The sequence below is a fragment of the Sapajus apella genome, unplaced genomic scaffold, assembly GCF_009761245.1.
Source record: "Sapajus apella isolate SASKATOON/1434 unplaced genomic scaffold, GSC_monkey_1.0 scaffold10, whole genome shotgun sequence".
NCBI classification, from domain to species: domain Eukaryota; kingdom Metazoa; phylum Chordata; class Mammalia; order Primates; family Cebidae; genus Sapajus; species Sapajus apella.
The window spans coordinates 43,138,568-43,162,609 of record NW_022436950.1 but is presented as its reverse complement, the minus strand read 5'-3'; the positions used below and the strand labels follow the sequence as shown (position 1 = coordinate 43,162,609).

The 24,042-nt window shown below is 38.0% G+C and overlaps 1 protein-coding gene across 5 annotated transcripts in view; it reads right to left on the bottom strand.

Moving 5' to 3' along the window:
• The window catches only part of HECW2 (HECT, C2 and WW domain containing E3 ubiquitin protein ligase 2), a 382,585-nt gene that overhangs the window by 85,470 nt on the left and 273,073 nt on the right, over positions 1-24,042 (bottom strand). For all 5 annotated transcript variants that reach the window (XM_032278791.1, XM_032278792.1, XM_032278790.1 and 2 more), the window contains 4 exons: positions 19,943-20,093; positions 19,137-19,240; positions 18,507-18,631; positions 5,346-5,531 (listed from right to left, as the gene is read on the bottom strand). In XM_032278791.1, coding sequence (XP_032134682.1) covers positions 5,346-5,531; positions 18,507-18,631; positions 19,137-19,240; positions 19,943-20,093 — 566 coding nt within the window. The remainder of the gene's footprint in view (positions 1-5,345; positions 5,532-18,506; positions 18,632-19,136; positions 19,241-19,942; positions 20,094-24,042) is intronic.

Here is a 24,042-nt window from a genome sequence, read left to right as displayed (position 1 = left end):
TACCATACAAATATTTGTTCTGTTCTAAAGTCTGTCCTCATAACCATAACTGCTATTTGCTATGGTTCTCAAAGTTGGGTATTTAGACCATTCTGATACTTAAAACTCCCAATCTGACACCCAAAGTCAAAACCTCTAAAGTTACAAAGCTTGGATGTAGAAATGGATGCCAATTTAACTGGAAGATATTATAACATATGATTTCTGTAGGGAAAACACAAGAAACTATGGGAAAGATTTCCTTTAAATAAGAAGACAGTTCCCATTTTACATTTTTATTTTTTAAAATCTCATGATATTTATGATATGTCACTTATAAAGTTCAAAGTTTCTTAGCACCTCAATTTAGGCCCAAAGAGAATAATCTGGGGAAAAAAACCCTGGGTTAATATTGTTTGAGAGTCTAAAGCAAAAAGGCCGGGGGAAATTCACCGTATTTAACATCTTAAAGGGAAGTTAAAAAAAGAAAGATTTTTTTTTTCTAAAAATTAAATCAAATAAGCCCATTATGTAAACTTGAGAAATAACCACTTACACAGTTTTGTTTTCTCATTACCCAGGTCATTTTGTAGCATTCTCTCAGTTTAACTCTCTGCAGTGTAGCATCCACTGATTTCATTCAATTGATATGTCTCTTGAAATTTACTCATTATTTCTTCACAGGAACCAGAAATACCCACCTGATGCTTTCCTGTCTCTGTGCCCTTACTTTGGGTGTTTCCCCTCTCCATTCTTATTTTCTCTCTCCTCCAAAATTTCTTTTAACCAAACTTCTACCCATCATTTAAGGCTCACCTTAATTGCTGCTATTACTATGAAAACTTTCCAGGTATCTCATGCCAGAAATATATCACTCTACAGTGGACCCTTGCATAACATATAACAGTGCAAAGGCATACATTCTCTTATAATTCAAAGAAGAGGTATTTAGGGTAAAAGAGCAATGTCTAGGAAAGGGGTGGTTAGTAGCTTTACACAGGAAGTATATGATTTTGTGCCAATGTATGGATCTGATTTCAGTTCCAGTTCTACGTTACTTGGCCTTCAAGGATGTTTCTAAAACCCTAGTTTCATGATCATGGCTGACAGAGAATACAACCACTAGAGTAGAAATCCACTGATACAGCAAGAGAATAAATCCACTGAGACATCACAGTATCAGAGAACTCATCATAGAGAAACAGAGAACATTCTGCGTCATTATACAGATGCAAGGCAGGAGCAAACAGCCTAGGTCAGACTACCCTGCAGTGATCAAGAACAACATGGACAGCAAAGAACTGTAACAACAAAAAGAAACCCTGCTGTGAAAATGCCATTCTGTCAGACCGCCATGGTTAAGGGAGACCAGCAGTTCCTTAAAAAGAGGAATGGGATACTGACATTAACCCTACAGTATATCCTTCATAAGCCATCACGTATTTCCTAGAAAAGATTCATCAGCTAACAAATCTGTAACATTTTCATGAAATGCCAAACTGATGAAACTTTTTATTGTTCTATATAGATCCCTGCTTCTATCTCTAAATTTTAGTAACTTATAAATGATAATAATACCTACCTTATAAATTATCAGGAGGCTCCCACAGCATCCTGCCAAGCCCTTACTATCTTCATTATAATTGCTGAAGATATCCCTTCATCCTCCTTACTGGTGAGAGGAAGGATAAGAGCACAGATTCTGGACATGGACTGCCTGGGTTCAAATCCAATTCCACCACTTACTAATTGTGCACCTTGGCCAATTCAGTTAATCATGTTGTGCCTCAGTTTCCTCTTCTATATAACGTGGATTAAAATAGCATCTATCTCCAGGCTGCTGTGAGCATTAAATGAATTAGTGCCTGGCCCGGGGGCAATGCTACATACTTCAGAATGCCACATTAAGTGGTAAATTGGTATCATTGTTAGCACAATGGCACACACCTCAGAAGTGTTGCTGAATGACTAAATAAGGGAAAGCACGAAAGGAAGATGTTACACTTGAGAAGATAGAGGCAAATTTCAGCCTGAGAAAATTCCTGTTAAGAATCGTTTCCTTTCATGTAGATGAGGATAAGGACGTCCTGTTCTATGTCAACTCTAGAAATTAGTCATCACTGTGGGAAAATAACTTCAGAATACTTAATAGCTTTTGATGTTGTGTTACATGTAAAATGTTTTCTCCCTTCAAATGTTCTAGAAGCAAAGCAACTCATTTTGAAAAGGGGCTAGCCAGGCATGTGCCTATAGGCCCAGCTACCTGGGAGGCTGAAGTGGGAGGACTGCCTGAGTCCAGGAGTTCTGGACTACAGTGTGCTATGCCAATCAGGGGTCCACACTAAGTTCCCCATCAATATAATGACCGCCTAGGAGCTGGAGACCACCAGGTTGCCTAAAACGGGAGGAACCAGCCCAGGTTGGAGATGGCACAGGTTGAAATTCCCATGCTGATCAGTAGTGGGATCATGCCTATGAATAGCCACTTTACTTCAGCCTGGGCAACATAGCAAGATCCTGTCTCTTAAAATAAATATTATTAAATTAAAAGGGGCTAAAATTCCAGGGTTGAAAGAAAACCTATTAGCTGTCTATTTGTAAGACAGGAGACAGGACTCCTGACATGCTGCCCAAAGCAGAACAGCCAAACAGAGACCGAGCACCAGCCTCCCCAAAAGCTCCTTTAAATTATTTCAATTTACTTGAAGCAGGTCACTTGGAAAGGAACTTATATGGGAGAATCACACAAAGATAAACCTACTTTAGTTAAAGTGTCCAGCTTAGCTAAAAATTTTATTAAAGTCTTAATGCACGACAGAGAGATATCAGGCTAAAGTGATAAGCTTTTGGGTCCATCTGCTAATCTGTCTTGTCCACAAGGCAGGGGTCCTTCAAGTCTTTCATGCCAAATAGCATTTGAATGTAAAAGCCAGCAGCAGATTGTGAGGTCAGCTCTCGACCAGCCTACACTCAGGGTTCTGTACAATGCCAACTTCAAGTTGTAACACCCAGATTAGTAAAAACATCCCCAGAGAAAAGTATGTTTTGGGTGGTCATGTTATGAACATGGTTGAGATAATGTTTACTCCTTTTAACCACTAAAATTTTTATGAAAGCTATGAGAAAAAACTTGTTCTTATGAATACATTACAACTCTTCTTAAATAGTATCCTAAATGTAATCTAAACTTTTTTCATGGTCCAGGGGTTAGTAAAAGAACCTCTCTCCTAAAGTGTGTCTGGCAAGTTATGACTGGCAAGAAGGGACCAACCGCTGCCTTAACAAGTTAAATTGCAACACAGAGCAGAAACAGATGCAGCATTATCCATTATCTTAACTTGGGTTTTCCCTGGACCTCTGATTCTCAAATGAACACAGCTCCTCATGATTACACGTAAAGTCTTGTCAGAGCTGAGAACAGACAAATTCTTGGTGTGCTACTACTCTTTTATACCCAGGTATAATACTACTAATACTTTTCAAAGTCCTTACTTGGACCATGGATGCCCTTCCATCCAACAGAACATTTACAGATATTGGGCCCTCAGGCTATTGAATCAAACGCAGTACCAGCAAAGCCGTATCTTCCCCTGGTGTCCCTGCTTCCAGCTTAGTTCTGGAAAGGCTTCTCTGTCATACCCATCTGACTCTAATTCAGTGTCATTTTACCTGTGGTCCAGGGACATAATCACAAGCCCAATTCTCTTTCACCTCTTCTAACTTCACATTTGCCACTTCTAATCTTCTCTTGACTGGGAATTAGAGGTTTATTAAAAACGTTTGCAGAAATCAAGTCAGTAGTTTCAATGAGAATTTGAAGGCTCCTCCCTTGCATTAAAATACATGCATTTTGTAACAACCATTTTGACTGCTTACAGGTTCTCAGGTAATATTGCTGGAAGCCGAGTTCAGGATAAGTAAGAGGCTATTGTGGTATTATTGTTAGAGGGAACTTTGTGGGGAAATGGCATTTACTGAGTACTTTACATGTTCCGTTTGCCTTGAATGTTGATATACTTTACTCCTTACTTCTTTCAGGTGTCTGCTCACCTACGGCCTTATGTGTGATGCCCTCCCCAACCACTCTATATAAAATAACATTCTCCATTCCTCTTTCTCTAGACCTCACCTCATTCCTTGCTTTATTTTAAATCACTGCATTAATCAGCTCTTGGCATATTAAAAATAGTATGTTTATTTATTCGTCTATTGCCTGTCTCAGACATGAATGCTGCATTCATGAGAATGGCCGTTCTATAAAGTCGTTGGCTTATCTATTTTGTTTAGGTGCTCAATAAATATTTGTTGAACAAACACTCCAAGGCTTGTTACTTCTTTAAATATCATGCCATTGTAATCTTCCCTGCCCTTCAAGTCAGATAGTCCCAGACTGTTTATAGACAGAGAAACTGAGGTTGGTTACTCCATACTTGGAGTCACGGTTAAGAGCATGGTTCCTGGAACCAGCCTGGCTGGCCTACAGCGTGGCTCGGCCACTGCCCGTCTCTGTGACATCAGGCAAGTCGATGAACCATTCTGAACCTGGGGCTGCTTATCTGTAAATGGCAATAATAACAGTACTGCTTTATCAAGTTGTGGTGAGGAACTTCTATCTATAAAGAGGTTAAATGTCTCACAGCTCAGAGTAGGTGCTACATAAGAGTTAAATAAATAAACATTAAATCTTAGCTAAAAAACACCTTATAACAAGCACTAACTTTCTCATTCTCATTTCTTACTCATAGAATGACTTCTTGATTGTGACCAGGCTTTCTGGTTCATCCATCTACAGAGGAAGTACAGATGTAGCTATTCTGGCCTGTGTTGCACAGTTACATATTTCTTGTCATAAATGATCAATCAGTGAGTCTAGGTTAATGTGCCAACAAAATCAGGGTTCTGAACCAATAAGACTGAGGCTCGAGCCCAGACAGTGTCACAAAGACACACTTCATGCAGTTGCTTGCTTCGTGACCTCCTAGCTACCTTCTCTAAACAATACCACAACTTTTTATTCAAATATCTGCAACACAAGCTGTATCACTCGGGTGAAGGAAGCACTGCCTAAGAATCCCTTTCTCTAATCATCAGAGCACGGAGAGAGATGACAGGCAGGAGGGTTTCCAGGTAGAAGCAAATGTTTCACCAGCCTCACAGCCCTCCCTCCGCTCCCTCCACAACTTCAGAATGGCACAGTCACTGTTTGTGCTCACAAACAACCGGCTGTCCAGGTTTCACTTGAACAGGAGGTAGGATGTTTCACCTCACAAAGAGTCTTGACCCTCACTTGAAGGGGAACGCCAAGTGCGAAGCCACAAGCAGCCCGCAGGCATTCGGCACTCCCTGAGGCATCTTCCTCGTGTTACCTTGCCCTGGTGATCGTGTTTCATTTCCCATCCCCGCGGCAGCTCTAGCTGTTTGTTCGCGAACATGTTGAGGAATCCCACAAGGTCCCGGTTATGCTGGTAGCGTTCAAAGTGGTGGGTGTCCCGCCGGACTTTGGTGATCATGTGCTTCAAACATGTGTTGTTTGTAAACATGCGATAGGCACTCTAAAGAAAAGAACGGAGAACCAATGTTAACCCGCTTGTGACATGCAGAAGCAGCAGAAATACCACACATGGGTATGGCTAATCAATCTTCCAATACGTAATGAAATGCATACACGGGCTTTGACAGAATTCTAGACCCATGTATGGAAACAGCAGACAGAGCAAAATATCTTGAACAAAATAAAACATGAAGACTACAGAAGGTAAAGCAGTCTCCACAGCTGCATGGTGTCTAGTTTTCTTTAAATTTTTCTTTGCATTTGAAATTCTGGGGTACATGTGCAAGATGCGCAGGTTCGTTAAACAGGTAAACATGTGCCATGGTGGTTTGCTGTACCTAACGACCCATCACCTTGGTATTAAGCCCAGCACACATTAGCTATTTTTCCTTATGTTCTCCCTCCCCCAACCCCACTCCCCAACAGGCCCCAGTGTGTGTTGTTCCCCTCCCTGTGTCCATGTGTTCTCGTTGTTCCACTCCCACTTATAAGTGAGAACATGTGGTGTTTGGTTTTCTGTTCCTGTGTTATTTTGCTGAGAATAATGGCTTCCAGTTCCATCCATATCCCTGCAAAGGATATGATCTCATTCCTTTTTGTGGCTGCATAGTATTCCATGGTGTATATATACCACATTTTCTTTATCCAGTCTATTATTGATGGGTATTTGGGTTGATTCCACATCTTTGCTATTGTGAATAGTGCTGCAGTGAACATATATGTGCACGTATCTTTGTATTAGCATGATTTATATTCCTTTGGGTAAATACTCAGTAAGGGGATTGCTGGGTCAAATGGTATTTTTGGATCTAGATCTTTGCGGTATCACCACACTGTCTTCCACAATGGTTGAACCAATTTACTAAAGAACAAGCATGCTGTGGAGTCTCACTGCACATGGAGCATTAAATCCTGAAGCTGGTTTTAGTAAAAAAACACACAGTCAAAATTACACCACGTTGGAGATGAATACGCCACATTATAGAGAGCCCTGATACAACCAGTTTCTCCCCTAGTACTGGACTAGGTTAGGGGCTCTTTGAGTGAGTGCCAGATGACACAACTAGTAGATACATAAGGGCCAAGTTGCATAGAAAAATGCTTGCCATATATTTCTATACTTGAAGGATATGCAATGGAATTAGCTGCTCTCATTGACCATGACACTCAACTAAGATCATAATATACTGAGGTTTTAGAATCTCACCCTTCATAAAAACATATAAGATTGGTGAATGGAATAGTAGGCTGAGGTGCCTGGGCTGTATATCTTTCTTCTTTTTCTCTCTTTTTTCCTGTGTATATATAGTTTAATGTATATGAATGAAATGCAAGTTTTAAAAAACTCCACTATACCATCACATAGAAAAGTGATTGTTTTGTCCAAAACCTTACAGTCTTCATTACTATGACAGTTAAAGAAGATTCCAAAAATTGATTATAAGTCATGATTGTTCACAAATGAGTCAGTCAATAAATGTTTATTGCATAATACCATGCACAAAGCAGCATAAGAGGAATAACTGTACGGCAGCTGTTTCCTTGAATCATCAGAGGGAATATGATATTCATGAAACTGACCAGGCCATGAATGATCTATCCTGGAATTCTATTCTTCTCAAATTGATTCAAAGGGCTTTGGATTCCTTTTATCTTTAGTGTCTCAGGGACACTAGACTGAGTCTGGAGGTCTTCCAGCTTTATGGGTTCTATTATCTATTTTAGTCTAAACTTCATGAGTTCTGTTATCTATTTTAGTCAAAACTTTATGGGTTCTGTTATCTATTTTAGTCTCAGACAGATCAAGGCAAACTCCAAGGACTCTAGAGTCTCTGGAAATGATTTTATTTTAATAAACATTTACTGTCTTTGCTGTGCCCAGTACTGTGTTCATGATCAGGGATCAAAGAGGAATGAGTATGAGGACAGGTAACACTGCTCCAGTCTTTCTAGGATCCCTCAAGATGTGTCACGTCCAGCTCAAAGCATTTATTGCTGATGTGGGTCCCTCTAGAGCTTAGTTCCCTTTGACACAGCAACTGGCAATGTTTGAACAGAGCTGCTCCCCAGCCTGGTTCCCTGGGTCCCTTAACCTGATTGGGAATGAGAAGTAATCCTTTGTTAGCTTAAGCCACTGAGATTTGTTCATCATTTTTACTGAAGTATAATCTAAACTATTCTTATTGATTCACCATCACTAAATACTTCTTCCCTATCCAAACAAATTAAAGGAAAGAAGGAAGGAAGGGAGGAGGGAGGGAAGAAGAAAGAAGACCACAATGAACCATCCTTGAACCTTAGTTCCTCAGTACACTTGAGTACAAAATACTTTGGAGTCATATTTCAACCACAGTCTAAATGAGTGGAGATTTTGATGACTGTGAGCAGTTGCGTGGTTCAGAGAGTACTGTCAATGCAGGCAGGCCTCTGCAGGGGCTTCTTAGACAGCATGAAAGAATAGGAAAGTGATACCATGAAAGCAGAAAGGAAAACTAATAACAGAAGTTGGGCACTGTCAGGAAAAAAAACCTAACTTCAGCTAAGTAATAGTTTGGTCCTATTGGCTGACTCTGCTTTGGAGTTTTAAATATAATCAGCAAGGCAACTGTTTTCTGCATTTGGCGGAGTGTTGCTGATACATTTTCACATAAGTCATTGCAAGTTAGAGTCCTAAGACCACGCTAGTTTGTGTAGGGAGCATAATGAGCTTTCAGGTCTTACTCCCAAGAGTAAAACAAATATTAAGTCTCTTCAGAGACAAATTATTTAGGGGGTAGTTCTGTCAGATAAACCATTACATTAACAGTTGGTTGTTCTAAATAGACATATCTCTTTGTCGCCTTCGCTTCTCTCTCCTCCCATTGAAGTAAGTAAATAGGACACATTCTTATCTAGAACACCAGAAATACTCCTCACTTTGTAAAAAAAAGAACTTTATTAGGGCAAGAAATAGTGGCAATTAAGAAACCTATCCTAGCCTCTATCTTGAAGCAATTCCCTGGGGCTGAACAGCTCTTTAAGCACAGAAATCTTAAGGCTGGTCTTATAATTAATTACGTCCTTTCAACTTCCTCCTCTCCACCATTGAAACACGTGATATGGTGCCAAACACATTTGATCTTTGCAAAGAGCATCTACTAAAGTAATTCAATGCAAGAAAGCTTTCTTTCAGTAACTAGTAAACAACCTTTAGATCCACAGCCTTTTCAAGTCTGAATAATAAGTACACGACTGTTAGGGTCTATATGAAACACTTAAGCCAAACAGGAACATACTTCTAGACTGCTCTGTTTCTATGAAAAAACTATGTTTGAATAAGCACAAATATATGTATATACAATTTATATATGTGTGTATATATAAATAATTTATATATCTATAGTTTGGGAAGGATATTTACACTCCACTTCATATAAAACTACAGTACAGATTCTAGTCTCAGCTGTTACTCATAGACAGAGACAAAGAAAACCACTTAATCTCTGTCTCAATTTGCTTAACTGTAATATGGGATAATAATAATTCCCTTGCTTTCTCCATAGGCACGTGAGAGTCAAATCCAGTGGGACAAAGGATGGTAAAGTGGTACGAAAAGGTCAAAATCACTTAAAGAATACAGGGTATAAGTAAATAAAAATATTTAGAAGATTATATCTAACATACTTGAACAGACAGAGTTATAAAATTGTTTGCCACTTTTAGTCTTTGAAGATCTTGGGCCAGCATCCCACATTCTACAAACTGAACAAGGGTCTCCTAACCTTCAATAATTATGTGCTAAGCCCTGTGCTAAGCCCCCAGGATACAGAAATGAGCAAGCCTTATCATTCAAAAGGATGAAGAAGGAGAATTATAGGGGGAGGTGGGAGGAAGAGATTCGCTAGAGGCAGAAAGAGTTGGAAAAACGAAAGCCACAACAATGGTGAAAATACAGAAACACACAGACAGAACAAGCAGAGCTAAGAAAGGGAGCAGTCCAAAGAGCCAGAAACACTAAACAGATAGGATTAGGTTGACAGAGTTTAGTCTTCATGGCAGCTGATATTGAAAAAGCTGTGGGTTAAGAAAAATGAGGCATCTTCATTCTCCTTCTGGGGGTTAGTGTTTCTAACTAGGTGAGGATGCTTTTCTATGTTTGTTTGTTTGCTCGCTTGTCTTAGAAAAAAATGCAGAAAAATGATAGAGAAAAAGGTGCAGTAAATGGATCTGGTATTTTACCTGAAACAACAGTAGATTAGAGAAGAGCCCATGATACCTACTTCATAACAGTCTCATGATAATGAACAGAATTCACCTGGGAAGCCGCTGCACATGGACTCCAGTAGTTACGAGGAATTGGCAATTGTTAATAGTAGACAAAGCCCCTTTAAATGATCTTGAAAGGAAACACTTTGTTTTCCTCTGACATAATTTAAATATTCTTTTTAGTTATTCCTTCTTAATTCCAAATATCCCTGTCTCAACCTCCCTTCTGGTTGTTTCTCATCTTCCTAGCAAGAAATAAACTACTTGATGGTTGGGTGAATGATCAACTGAATTTCTTTATTGGAGTTTTGTTAAATAACGCTTCTTAGAACTTAAATGTGTCTTTGCTTGGTTACATGTTTGAGGTTATAGAAGTAAATGTCATTGCCATTTGGCAGGAGAATAAAAAAAATTACATGCAAATGCTCAGTTCTTAGCAACCACATTGCAAATAATAATCAATCCCTCTTACTTTTTTTTTTTTTTTTTTTTTTGCAGGTTTTCCTAAGCATTACGATGACCAAATATCCTAGATTACCTGGCCCAGTCCTAATTTTACCTAATTCTGTTCTTTTCAATAACACAGTTAAGTACCTTACTGATAAATAAAGTCTTTCTTGTTTCAGAAAGCCATCATCAAGAATAGGCATTCTGAATTCAGGTCTGGAAAAGCACATCACTGAATCTATAGCAAACATCTCTCATATTCATAAGGGAGCAGATTTGAGCACTTGTATACATTATTCACTAAATGAAATTTAATATACACAAAATCAAGAAACGTTTGCATAATATGTATGCAGAGATATGAAAAAGTCCTGTTTTATACAGTCTGTCTTCATATTTTTAATTATACAGGATTTGCATTGTTTTCATCTAGCTTGAGTAAAATGGAGGGGAATTTTAACATTAACAAAACTAAACACAAATGATCAATTCGTCTATTTTGCAATAGCAGGAATTCCCGAGATTTAAGAATAAACTTATGGATTTTGGAACATATTTTTCTTCATTAAGTACTAAGAAATTTAAACGACGGAATTAATGTATTTTTAGAGCTCATTAAAAGCCACAGGAGTAATTATTTGGCATGTATGTTGGAAAATTATTTAGTTTAATATAATAAAATATATTTACATGTGACGTTAATTAGACAAATATAGGCACACCAGCTATAAAAGACATGGCACTAGCAACAGTCTTAACACAATAAATCGTTGTCGGGACAATTTTGAAAGAAATCTGATCACAACCAGTAGAGGGCAGTAGAATAATTCCTAAAGCAAATACAATGCAAAAAAAAAAAAGACCAAAAAACCCACAAAATTTTCTTTCTTAAGTTTTACTTTAGCGTCATGAAAACCATATATCTATTTAACGCTTTTCTTTCCAGAAAGGATTACTAGGTATTACAACTACACGTAATCTATTTTTCATGACTTTTTCTTTCAACATAAACTGATGCCTTCAAGTCATAAAAAAAGGAAAAGTATTAAATACATTCCTTTTGCATATTGAACATTTTCAATAATATTAACAGGGAATCCACTGAAAAAGGTATAGATCATAAAGAATTCAAGCAAAAACCCTAGACAATAAATCTCAAAATGTGGAAATCAAAGTTTATTTTGTAACATTTTCTGTTAATCTAGGAAAAAGGAAAACATTTCAGCAAGTAATGCCCTTTAAAAAAAATTGTCTGAGTTATCTCCATTAATTCATACCTTGAGACCTCTAGCAGGACAAATCCAGCTACTTCAATATCTGCCATATACAAGTTAGGAAAATAAGACTTCCTAAACTCACAGAATTTAAGTCTTACAGAAATGTACAAATGCACAGCATGAATCATCTTTCTAGCTAGTATGAATGCAGTTCAGTAAAAGGAAGAAAAAAAATTAGAACGCTTTAGAAAGAATACTTTGAAATCAAGATGAACTATCCGGCAAAATAAATTAAAAAATCATGCCCAACTAAAGAAAAAGGAAACACGACAAAAACATGAAAACAAAACAAATTTTTTAAAAAACAGAGCCCGTAAGCTGCTTAGTATTTTCATACTGCTAAAACATGTTAGTTGTCAAAAGTCCAGGAGAGTTATAGTTGTGACAAAGGCTGTAAGGTCATTTAATGCAAAATCTCTTTATCCTAGGAGTTCCCAGACTACAGGCCACAGACCAACTATATCAGAATCACGTTAGGGACCTAAAACAGCACAAAGCAAAATAAAAATAGACTGTTGGGACCCACTCCAGACCTACTGAACCAGAATCTCTAAGGTTTGGGAACCAAAAATATGCATTTTATTTTTTTAAAGTCACCAACTTTAAAAACCACAGCCTTATACCACAACTCAATGATCATTAATCCAGTCTCTACTTAAAACACTGCAGTGATGAGCAACTTGTATTTAAAAAGGCAGCCCAAAGAGAGAAGTTAGAACTCTGTGCTTCATGATGTCGCTGGTGGTTTGACATCGCCCACAGTGGGTACATTAACACTATAGAAATCAGAAAATGCAATATCAGGGCTTGATTTATTGTTCTGTGGGCTGTCTAGACTAGGGGTGGGCAACCTACAGGGTCAAGTGCTAGCTGTCTGTGTTTGTAAACAAAGTTTCATTGGAACACAGCCAAGCCCATTTGCTTACATGTTGTCTTTGGCCCAAAAGCCTAAAGTATTTACTCTCTGGTCCTTTACAGGAACAGTTTACTGTCTTTTTCTTTACTTAAGGCCTATAAGGTCCAGCCTTAAGAAAGTAATGGAAAAAAATAAAATGCAGATGAAACTTCAAATTGTGCTGTTATATTGCAAGTAGCACAGACAAACACACAAAATTAAGAAATGTAAGTCTAGTATTCAAAAACTATTGACAAAGGAGTATGAAACTCCAACATGTCTCCCTGTTTCACTGTTGTCTTTACTTGTTAATGCAAATGAAAATATTCTTGTTGGAACTATACTTGTTCATCAATTACCACTATAGGCAGCAAAAATCAACAAAAGCATTTGGGGTCTCTTTCACTATTATTTGTATAGATATATTGATATCTATACATACATGTATAGATATATCTCTCTCTATATATATGCCACATGCATATATATTCACACACACACATATATGTGTGTGTGTATAAACACAACAGACATACACACAAATAAACACACACCTTTTTTCTCCAGAAAGCCAGTGGTTAAACATATACCAGAAAACTCACGAACACTGCCATCCAATCAGTTGCTCTTTTTTTTTTCTTCAACTTTTAGATTCATTTTATGTGCAGGTTGTGCAGGTTTGTTACATAGATCAATGTGTGTCATGGTGGTTTGCTGCATAAATTAACCTATCACCTAGGTATGAAGCCCAGCATCCATTAGCTATTATCTCTGATGCTCTCCCTCTCCCTACCCTGGCGTGTGTTGCTCCCAGTCATGTGTTCATGAGTTCTCACTATTCAGCTCCCACTTACAAGTGAGAACATGTGGTATTTGGTTTTTTGTTTGTGTGTTAGTTTGCTGATGATAAGAGCTTCCAACTCCATCCATGTCCTTGCAAAGGACATGATCACATTCATTTTTATGGCAGCAGAATATTCCATGGTGTATATGGACCACATTTTCTTTATCTGGTCTATCATTGATGGGCATTCGGGTTGATTTCATGTCTTTGATATTGTGAACAGTGCTGCAATGAACATACATGTTTATGTATCTTTATAATAGAATGATTTATATTCCTTTAGTTATATATCCAGTAATGGGACTGTTGGGTCAAATGGTATTTCTGGTTCTAGATCTTTGAGGAATCACCACACTGTCTTTCACAATGGTTGAACTAATTTACACTCCCACTGACAGTGTAAAAGTGTTCCATTATCTCCATAACCTCACAAGCATCTGTTGTGTTCTGACTTTTCCACAATGGCCATTCTGACTTGCATGAAATAACATCTCATTGTGGTTTTGATTTGCATTTCTATAATGATCAGTGATGTCGAGCTTTTTTTCATATGTTTATTGGCCACATGTATGTCTTCTTTTGAGAAATGTCTATTCATGTCCTTTGCCCACTTTTTAATGGTTTTTTTTTTCTTGTAAATAATTGTTTAAGTTCTTTGTAGAATCTGGACATTAGACCTTTGTCACATAAACAGACTGCAAAAATTTTCTCCCATTCTGTAGACTGTTCACTCTGATGATAGTTTCTTTTGCTGTGTAGAAGCTCTTTAGTTTAATTAGATCCCATCTGTCAATTTTTGCTTTTGTGGCAATTGCTTTTGGCATTTTCGTCATGAAATCTTTGCCTGTGCCTACATCCTGAATAGTATTGCCTAGAATTTTTTCTAGGGTTTTTAGAATTTTCAGTTTTACATTTAAGTCTTTAATCCATCTTGAGTTAATTTTTGTACATAATGTAAGGAAAGGGTCCAGTTTCAATTTTTTGCATATGGCTAGCCAGTTCTCCCAGCACCATTTGCTAACTAGGGAATCAATCCTTTCCGCATTGCCTGTTTTTGTCAGGTTTGTTGAAGATCAAATGAAGATCAGGAAGTGTGATGCCTCCATGTTTGTTCTTGTTGTTTAGGATTGTCTTGACTACTCAGGCTCCTTTTTGGTTCCATGTGAATTTTAAAATAGTTTTTTTCTAATTCTGTGAAGAATGTCAATGGTAGTTTAATGGGAATAGCACTGAATCTATAAATTACTTTAGGCAGTATGGTCATTTTCATAATATTGATTCTTCCTATTCGTGAGCATGGAATGTTTTTCCTTTTGTTTGTGTCCTCTCTGATTTCTTTTTGAGCAGTGGTTTGTGGTTCTCCTTGAAGAAGTCCTCGATTTCCCTTGTTAGCCATATTCCTAGGTATTTTATTCTTTTTGTGGCAGTTGTGAATGGGAGTTCATTCATAATTTGGCTCTCTGCTTGCGCATTGTTGGTGTATAGGAATGCTAGCAATTTTTGACCAATTGATTTTGTATTCTGAGACTTTGCTGAAGTTGCTTATCAGCTTAAGAAGCTTTTGGGCTGAGATGATTGGGTTTTCTAGATACAGAATCATGTCATCTGCAAATAAAGATAATTTGACTTTCTTTCTTTCTAGCTGAATACCCTTTATTTCTTTCTCTTGCCTGATTGCCCTGGCCAGAACTTCCAATACTATGTTGAATAGGAGTGGCAACAGAGGGCATCCTTGCCTTGTGCTGGTTTTCAAGGAGAATCCTTCCAGCTTTTGCCCATTGAGCACGATATTGGCTGTTGGTTTGTCATATACGGCTCTTACTACTTTGAGGTATGTTCTTTCAATAACTAGTTGATTGAGAGTTTTTAACATGAAGGGATGTTAAATTTTATTGAAGGCCTTTTCTGCATTTATTGAGATAATCATATGTTTCTGTCTTTAGTTCTGTTTATGTGATGAATCACATTTATTGTGATTCTGTTTCTGCCTTTAGTTCTGTTTATGTGATGAATCACATTTATTGATTTGCATATGTTGAACCAACCTTGCATCCTGGAAATAAAGCCAACTTGATTGTAGTGGATAATTTTTTGATGTGCTGCTGGATTCTAGTATTTTATCGAGAATTTTACATCAATGCTCATCAAGGATATTGGCCTGAAGTTTTCTTTTTCTGTTATATCTTCTCCAGGTTTTGGCGCCAAGATGATGCTGGCCTCATATAATGAGTTAGAGAGGAGCCCCTCCTTTTCAATTTTTTTGGAGTCATTTCAGTAGAAATGGTACCAGCTCTTTTTTGTATCTCTGGTAGAATTCAGCTGTGAATCCAACTGATCCTGGGCTTTTTTTGGCTGACAGACCATTTATGTCTGTCTCAATTTCAGAACTCATTATTGTTCTATTCACAGATTCAATTTCTTCCTGGTTCAGTCTTGGGAGGATGTATGTGTCCAAGAATTTATCCATTTCTTCCAGATTTTCTAGTTTGTGTTTATAGAGGTGTTACAGTATTCTCTGATAGTTATTTTTATTTCTGTGGGGTCACTGTTAATATGTCCCCTATCATTTCTGAGCGTGTTTATTTGATTCTTATCTCTTTTCTTCTTTATTAGTCTAGCTACAGTTGCTCCTTCTTGAAGCCCTTTTTTCTCCTATCCCATACTCCAATCTATTAACAAGAATGTCAACTATCTTTTCAAAATATATCCCATATTCATGCACTTGTCACCGTCACTGCTGCTAACTGCATTAGCCGAAGCCACTTCCATGTGTTACTGCAGGACCTTTTCACTTAGTCTCCCTGATGTCAATCTTGCCCTCTAAAACCCATTCTTTGCATAACAGCTAGAAGTAACTTTAAAAACTCTAAATTACTCCCATATGGAAAATGCTGTTAGAATAAAGCCCAAATGCCTGGCCAGATCATGTAAGCCCTACCTTCTGTAACCCTGCTTGCTTCCCTGACTGTATTATGTACCACAGCAAACTCATTCCTGCCCGTGAGTCTCTGCACTTCCTTAGCAAGGTAGGTTCTGTTCTCAGACATTTACCTTATCGGTTTCTGGACATTTTATGACAGCTTGAATGTGGCTCCCTTGGAAAGGCCTTCCTGTCCACCTAATCTAAAATAGTGCCTCCCTGTGAGATTTTGAGATTAAAAAATAAATAAAAATAAAATAGTGCCTCCTCTACCTCATCCCCAAGTAACTATCCCAGTGTGTGGTTTCAGTTGCCTCATGCCACACTATAGTACCTGCATTATCTTTTTTATTCACTAGTCTGTTAGCTATAGTCTACTCTGTCTTGTTTACCACTCTATTCCCAGAGTCTAGAATGTACCAGGCAAATCACAGGCATTTAGTAAATACTGATTAAATGAAGGCATGAACAAATGAACAAAAAACAAAGGAGAGTTTGTGCCGTCTGTGCTCTTCCAATTAAAGCATGATTTTTTTCTCTGTGCTACAGTGACAACTCTAAATGTTAGCCCATTCTGTCTTGTATGAAAGGCTGTCACCTCCCAGAATTGTCCCATACACGAGTTTAAGTTTGTGTAACCTGGCTTCTGTTTCCCTTCCCAGGCTCAAATCTGACTTTCACTAGTGTCCTATGTTCTCAATATACCAGCAACACCGAGTTGCTATATAGTACTAATAATCCAGGTTTAGAGCTTCTGCAGTAATTATCAAGACAGCCCAGTAGCTTCATGAATCTATTGTTTTATAAAAGATGCTCCTTCTGCCTAGAGTACTCCTGCCCATCTTGTTTCTGGGGCAAGCTCCTAAGCAGCCTTTAAAACTCATCTCAAATGCAAACTTGTCTATGGCTTCTTCCACGTGCCTTCCCTTTGGAGTTAATTGCCCACTCCAGCAGTGTATAGCCATTCATTACTGCACTTGTTATTCTGGTCATGACATTATAATTACTCTCAAGTCTGGGATGTCAGGGCCCACAGTTACTGTCATCTCTGTATCCCTAGGTCTTAGTTCAGTGCCTTGTACATAATAATCAACAAACTTGCTAAGCTGAGTGCTCAATAAATCGAACCCCTCTTGCATAATACATGAGGACAGCTAGCATGTTATTCATTGCTTACTCCCCTTCCAAGTCTTCTCTGCTCCATGCTAAACCTGTAAACCAGGAGACAATGATAAGGAAAATCAGAAAGATGTTTACACTTGTAAAACAAAGCTGAAGAAGTAAGGCAGAAATATATTAATATAAATAAACAGGTATTAATATATACTAATTACCTCATCACCAGCTCCTGGGGATAGGACTATGTTGATTTTTATTTTTCTCTATGGTCTACTCTGTTTTTCCTAAAGTGCATGATGTCTTGTTAAATTCAGTATGTTTTCCTTCAATTCCTTTAACAAATCCCTCATTTGAATTTTCCTAGCATTATTAATTATGTATTGTTCATTATTTAGGTATTATTATTATTAACATTTAAGATCAACTTCTTCAGTTTCTATTCTACCTATTTATCCACCAAATCTTGCCAAATCCCTGCCTGCAATTCCTCTCACGCAGAATCCTTTTTCTCTATTTTCTTATCTCCTAGTCCTAGTCCAGGCTCCTAACAACACATGCCATGATGAATGGATTAAATCCAGACAGACTTCCACGGCCAATGTTCCCCTCATTCGAAATCACTCCATGTGCAGTTAAGATGGCCTTCCTCTAATTACTACCTTCAGCAATCCACTCCCTCAGCCCTCAGAGACTCATGGGGTAAACTTCCTGTTACGAGTCCAATGTTTGTGCCCCCCAAAGTTCATATGTTGAAACCTAATCACTAATATAATATTACTAGGATTAGGAGGTGGGGGTAGGAGGTGACCTAAGATGTAATTAGAAATTAATAACATTATAAAAGAAGCCTGAGAGAGAGCTCTCAGCCCTTAGACCATATGAAGATGGAAGGAGAACATGGCCATCTACAAACTAGAAAATGGGCTGTCGTCAGACATGGTATCTGCTAGTGCCTCGATCTTGGTCTTCGCAGCTCCAGAACCACGAGAAATAAATTTCTGCTGCTATAGGCCACCCAGCTTACGGTGCTTTGTTATAGCAACTCAGTGAATTCAAACGGTTTCTTTGGACTAAACAGGTTGAAGTGTACAGTGCTCGGTACAGGGCTCGAAACACACTAAGTGCTCAGGAAACAGTCACCATTATCATTCCTACTATTATTACAAAAACAAGGATCATTTTCTTTGGCCTGTTGCTTTTCTTCACGTTCTTTCAGATTCACTACTCACAGGGTTAGAATGCAGCACGGTGAAGAACTCTGGGCTGATGAGGAACTTCACGGGGGGAGACTGTAACAGCAACGTGAGCCTGGATCTGGAGGTAGAGTGAGGCAGGATGTTCTCCCGTCGGAAATCTAGACGGGGCAGACCACAGAGGCTGTCAGCAAAATCTTTCTATGAGTGAAAACATCTACTCACTTCAGTCTATATTTCAAAAGAACCCTAGGATACCTACATCATGTGCTATCATTTTAATCTCCCAATGCTTTTTTTCTTTGCTATAAATCCATACATAAAACCTGACTGTTCTTAACTGCACTAAAATTGAATTAAGTAATATTTCTAGTCACTATTGACATTTTAGTGCATTCTTACATGTTTTAAATGATCTGATTCTTTTTCCAATATCCCACAGATCAAGAAATTAATTTATATTCTACTTGGGTTTTGTCATACCTCTCTTAATATTAATTAAAAGTTGAGGATTAGAAGAGGTTTCTGGTGAATTGTTTTTTGAGTTTCATTACCAGACATTATTGAAAAGCAAAAGTTATCAAAATGAAAAGCCTCATTTGTTGAAAGTCCTAATTTTTTTTTCAACTTTTATGAAATTACAAAAACAAAGCCCAAAGCTCTTACCTGCACTGGCTTGGTGAAAGTCAGCTTCCTCCCCTGCCCCATCAATAGCATTAGTATTTTCCTCAGGCCTCTCATTGGTCATGGTTCTGCGGATACTCTGATATCTAAAATCATGAGCCTAGGGTTACATTCCAGCAGCCTTTAAAAGATGGGACTCAACTGCTTCCCAAAAGTCTAGAACTTTTCACCATCTTCTCGGCTTCAACTGTTTCTTCCTCCAACCTCCATTCCCTGGACTTCTTCATCTGCTGTTTAACTAAATTACAGTGCATTAAATTTCTTCTGTCCACTATTTGGGGAACATTTTCCTGCCAAATTAATAACACTAAATTCTGTGTCCCTTAACCGAAAAAAAGTAAATTTCTATATTGTTAAAGGAAAAAAAAAAAAAAAAACCTTTATGTTCTACAGCAATTAATTCTTGAAAAAGAATGACTGATCTAAAAAGCTTAGGTTGATAATAATGGTAAGCCACAAAGATTCTAGAGACTAAAAAAGATATTTGGCTTTAAATAACAAATGTATATGTTCTGCTTTACTAAAGATCAATTATTGGGTTGACTAAAGGGGTCATATTCATTTGTTTGTTCTCTGGTTTCCAAACAAGGTATATATGTGGGTGAGTATTATTATTATTTTTAACCAAGAGAAGTCCAGTGAAGTCTGGGAATCAAAAGAGGTAACAGCTACACTTTAATGACAGGACATCTAAAGATGAAAGAGATAACAATGTCTTCTACTTTGTGCCAAGTAAAAATTAGCCCAACCACAAAATACAACAGTCACAGCAAAATGCTCATCCTCACCGCCGGTTCAGCTGCTCCATTTGCTGTATGGAGTTAGATCTCTGCAGCACCTGAGGGGCTGGGGGAGCCGTCGGTCGCTGCCACGTCGTGGTTCTGTTTACGTGATCCACGTAGAAGATCCTGCCGTGGCTGTCAATGCGTGCCTCCCAGTCTAAACAGCAGTGAGGCACCGAGAGGAATTAAGAGGAGGAGCTGAGACCATTAATGTGGTTCATTAAGTTCAGTATATGTTTTCTTTCTCTGACATGCTATCATCTGAGACTAATAATGTACATCTCACCGCACTATCCCATACTTCTCCCCAGTCCACTCCAGAATCTGCTGTGACTGATTATTAAGCCTATCCTGTGCATACAGTACCAATTCCTTAAATCATCTTTAAATGTAGAGAATCTTTCTAAATTTGCCCACAATGCTCACCCTTCATATATGAGCCTCAGAATTTTAAAAATATATGTAGTTGGTTTCATAATACTTCAGATGTTCACATCAAAATGGGTATTGATGTTTATTTTCACCAAAAAACTGATTTTTCCATGTCTTTTCTAGCTCCAGTGAAAAACTCATAGCGGAAACTTCCACATGCATATTCCTGCACAATTACAATAAATTTAGTCTTCAGAAAAAAAATAACGAATTAATGCTTGCCTAGTGATCATTATCTACAAACTTCTACTTGCACTTTCCCAAAGATGAGTACATTTTCAGAGCAAGGGCAATTTCTTGCCTCCCAACCTCAAATAAACATAATGTTTTAAAAGATTAATTTTATTTTTAAGTGTGTTAAACCTGTGTAGACAAATATGTAAATGCATGTAAAGACAACAGACTGTTCTTCAGGGTCAGACACCCCACCTTTGTGATTCTCTAAAAGGCTATTCCCCTACTGAAATCCACAGAGCATGAGTTGATCTTTTCAAAAGGCCAAATTTTGAAACTTACTGCAGTTGGGAAGGGTAATTTACACAGAAAACATGAAAAAAGCAGAAATTCATTCTTTAACCAGCAAAGCTCTTTGTACATATATATTTCTATGTAAGTTATTATTATTATTGAAATTAACAAGCATTTTTCTCCTGAGCAGTTCAATTATCTCGAAACTGTCCATGTAATCACATGGCTTATCAACAGTCACAGTGGGGTTGGCATTTGCTCTGTAAAGGAACAGGGCAAGTTTTCCAACAGAGTCCTTAGGGTTGGAAAGACCTGCACAGGATAGCTCAGCCTGCACCAGACCATCACTGCACCAGACCATCCCAGCTCAGCTGGGAACAGAAAGACATCTTTTGTTGATCTCAACACATTGTAATTTATGACAAATGACAAAAGAAAGAAAAATTGGGCTGAGGAAAAGCACCACACAGACAGCAAACAACTCAATGCCACTCATGCTCCAAGGTAACAGAGTCACCATGAAACAGCCTGCCAAATATGAATTCTTTGGGCACAGCTACAGTCCCATCAATAAGACATTTCCAAAAAACCTCATGCTTAGCCTGTTGACATGCTGACAAATAGCAAGTATATTAAAGCATCTTCAGGAACCATTTTTCAAAACACTTTGATATATTTCACTGTCTGGCTCTCCTCCTTACATGCTTTTCTATCTGAAAGATTTGGGAAATCTATTACCCCCATCTCATTCCTTTCTCATTAGAGTCAGGGTAATTCAGGCACATAGACATCAAATCAAATGCACATGAAAACAAATGACCAATCCTCCGAAGAATGTTTACAGTAGCCCCCCAAATTTTAAAAAAATGTAGAATAGGTCAATTCAGGATAAAAAAATAGAAACCAACTAGACCAACTAAAGGAAACAGAGAGAGGAAATGCTGCCAAACTCCCAAGATTAGATTATTACTAAAATTTGGCTCTCAGTTTTCTGGCAGTTATGGCAGTAAAGAAAAGACATTGTTGCATACTTTCCATTTTCTGACAAAAACAGTAAAAAAAAAAAATCCTCAAAGATGGAATTTTTTTCCTGGAACTAACAAAGTAAGAATTTACTAAGTGAAGTATGAATGTGGTGTGCTTGAGGTCTATATGTTTAGCAAGATGGGGAGGTAGAAGATAGAACAGCCAAATAAAAGTGTCTTGCATATAGCATGTAATAAATGAAAAAATAATTTAAAATGACACAAAGCCACATTAAAAAATGATTCGTGTATTCACCTTCCCCAAAGGCCAGTAATAGCCTTAATTTATAGCTCAATAAAGACTTTTCTATGTGCAATGGGGAGAATAAGAAAACAAGGACCAAAAATTTGCTTTCTAAGGTCATGGAACACTGAGTGCATATTAAAATTATCCCTATCAAATATTATATCTTTATATTGATGTAATTACTTGAGTCCCCATAAAGACAAATTCTATACTGCTGATTTCAAGTGAATGCTTGGCCCTGAATCAGGAAAGGCTGTTATGCTATTGATTTATCCATGAACTACATATCCACTTCTACCCACCCTGTCAGTATCATTCTTCCCTGGCAAAGGCAGCAGAGTTGCCTGCAGGAAAGTTAGCTCTCTGTGGTATCTATCAAAGTTACTTGGTTGAGTACAACTGCTCCAATGTCTTATATGTCTTTATATTGGGCCTGGTTTGCTTTTGGTATAAGAAAGCATATGAGAACTCATTTGATAGCATCAAAGTTTCTCTCAGATAGACAATGCTAAAATGACATAGGCAGAGTTAGAAGACTGGGAGCTTAACATTTACTTCCTTGTCTTCCCACATTGTCAAATAGGTTATATAATCAGGGTACAGTGAGACTGAGAGCAATGTTTTGGAGTGTGTGTGTGGGGTATGGTTTTGCACTGAATTGGGAGGTAGAAGGCTGGCTGTGGTTTGTCACACTTTTGCTACAAGACCTCAAAAAAAGTCACTACACCTCTATGAATCACAGTTTTGAAAAAATTAGAGGACAGAATCAAACAATTGCAAGGTCGCTTCCAGTTCTAGTATTCTATGAATCTATAAAGTGAAGCCCATTTTATCATATTAGGCTCAGATAAAACCTAGTAACATTTTATGTCTAGGCTAGAACTTACAAACTAAACTAATTGAACCTTACAGGGCCAGGGGTGTTGAGTCTCCGAGGGACAGGGCTCCAGAAACACCTGCCAATCCTATTTTAGTCATGGCTTCTCCAATATTATTGTTGTGTATACTGGTGTTCCACATAACAGTTCACTTGGATAAACAGCTTCATGACAATAATAAAGTTTGAAAACTATTACCTAGAGAAATGTTTCTCAAGGCAGGTGGGACTCTGACAACATGTGCCAGAATCACTTTGAGGATCAATAAAAATGCAGATTCCTATGATGTGCCCCAGGTCTTCAGAATCAGACTAGCTAAATCTAGGGCTCAGTTATCTACATTTTTAACAATCTTCTCATTCCTAGACATCCTAAAATTTGAGGAACACTGACACAAATTAATAAGAACTTAAAACTGTAACTCATTTGCTGGACAAACCCATGAAGCAAATGCTAGATTTCTCAGAGACCATGAAATGTGGGCTCACAAGAAACTAAATCTCAACTGGGCGCGGTGGCTCATACCTGTAATCCCAGCACTTTGGGAGGCCAAGGTAGGTACATCACCTGAGGGCAGGAGTTTGAGATCAGCCTGGCCAACATGGTGAAACCCTATCTCTACTAAAAATATAAAAATCAGCTGGACGTGGTGGTGCAAGCCTGTATTCCCAGGGAGCTGATACAGGAGAATTGCTTGAACCTGGGAGGCAGAGGCTGCAGTGATCTGAGATCATGCCACTGCACTCCAGCCTGGGAGACAGAGTTAGATTCCATCTCAAAAACAAAAACAAACAAACAAACAAAAAAACCAGAAAACCTAAGCCTCAGCCTAAATATCCCAAACTAAAGTCCAGGAGCAAGTGGATTTTTAGATACCCCATGGTTCCTCTGCTTACCTCATCATCCTTTCCCATGCCCTTCAAACTAGACTCTATCTTCACTAGACCACTGAGCTCATGATCAGATGAGCTGTGAATACATCTCAGTGAACGCTGATACTGAGAAAGTCAACAACTAAACAGATGAATTACATATTTGGGGTATGGGGGCCTATGG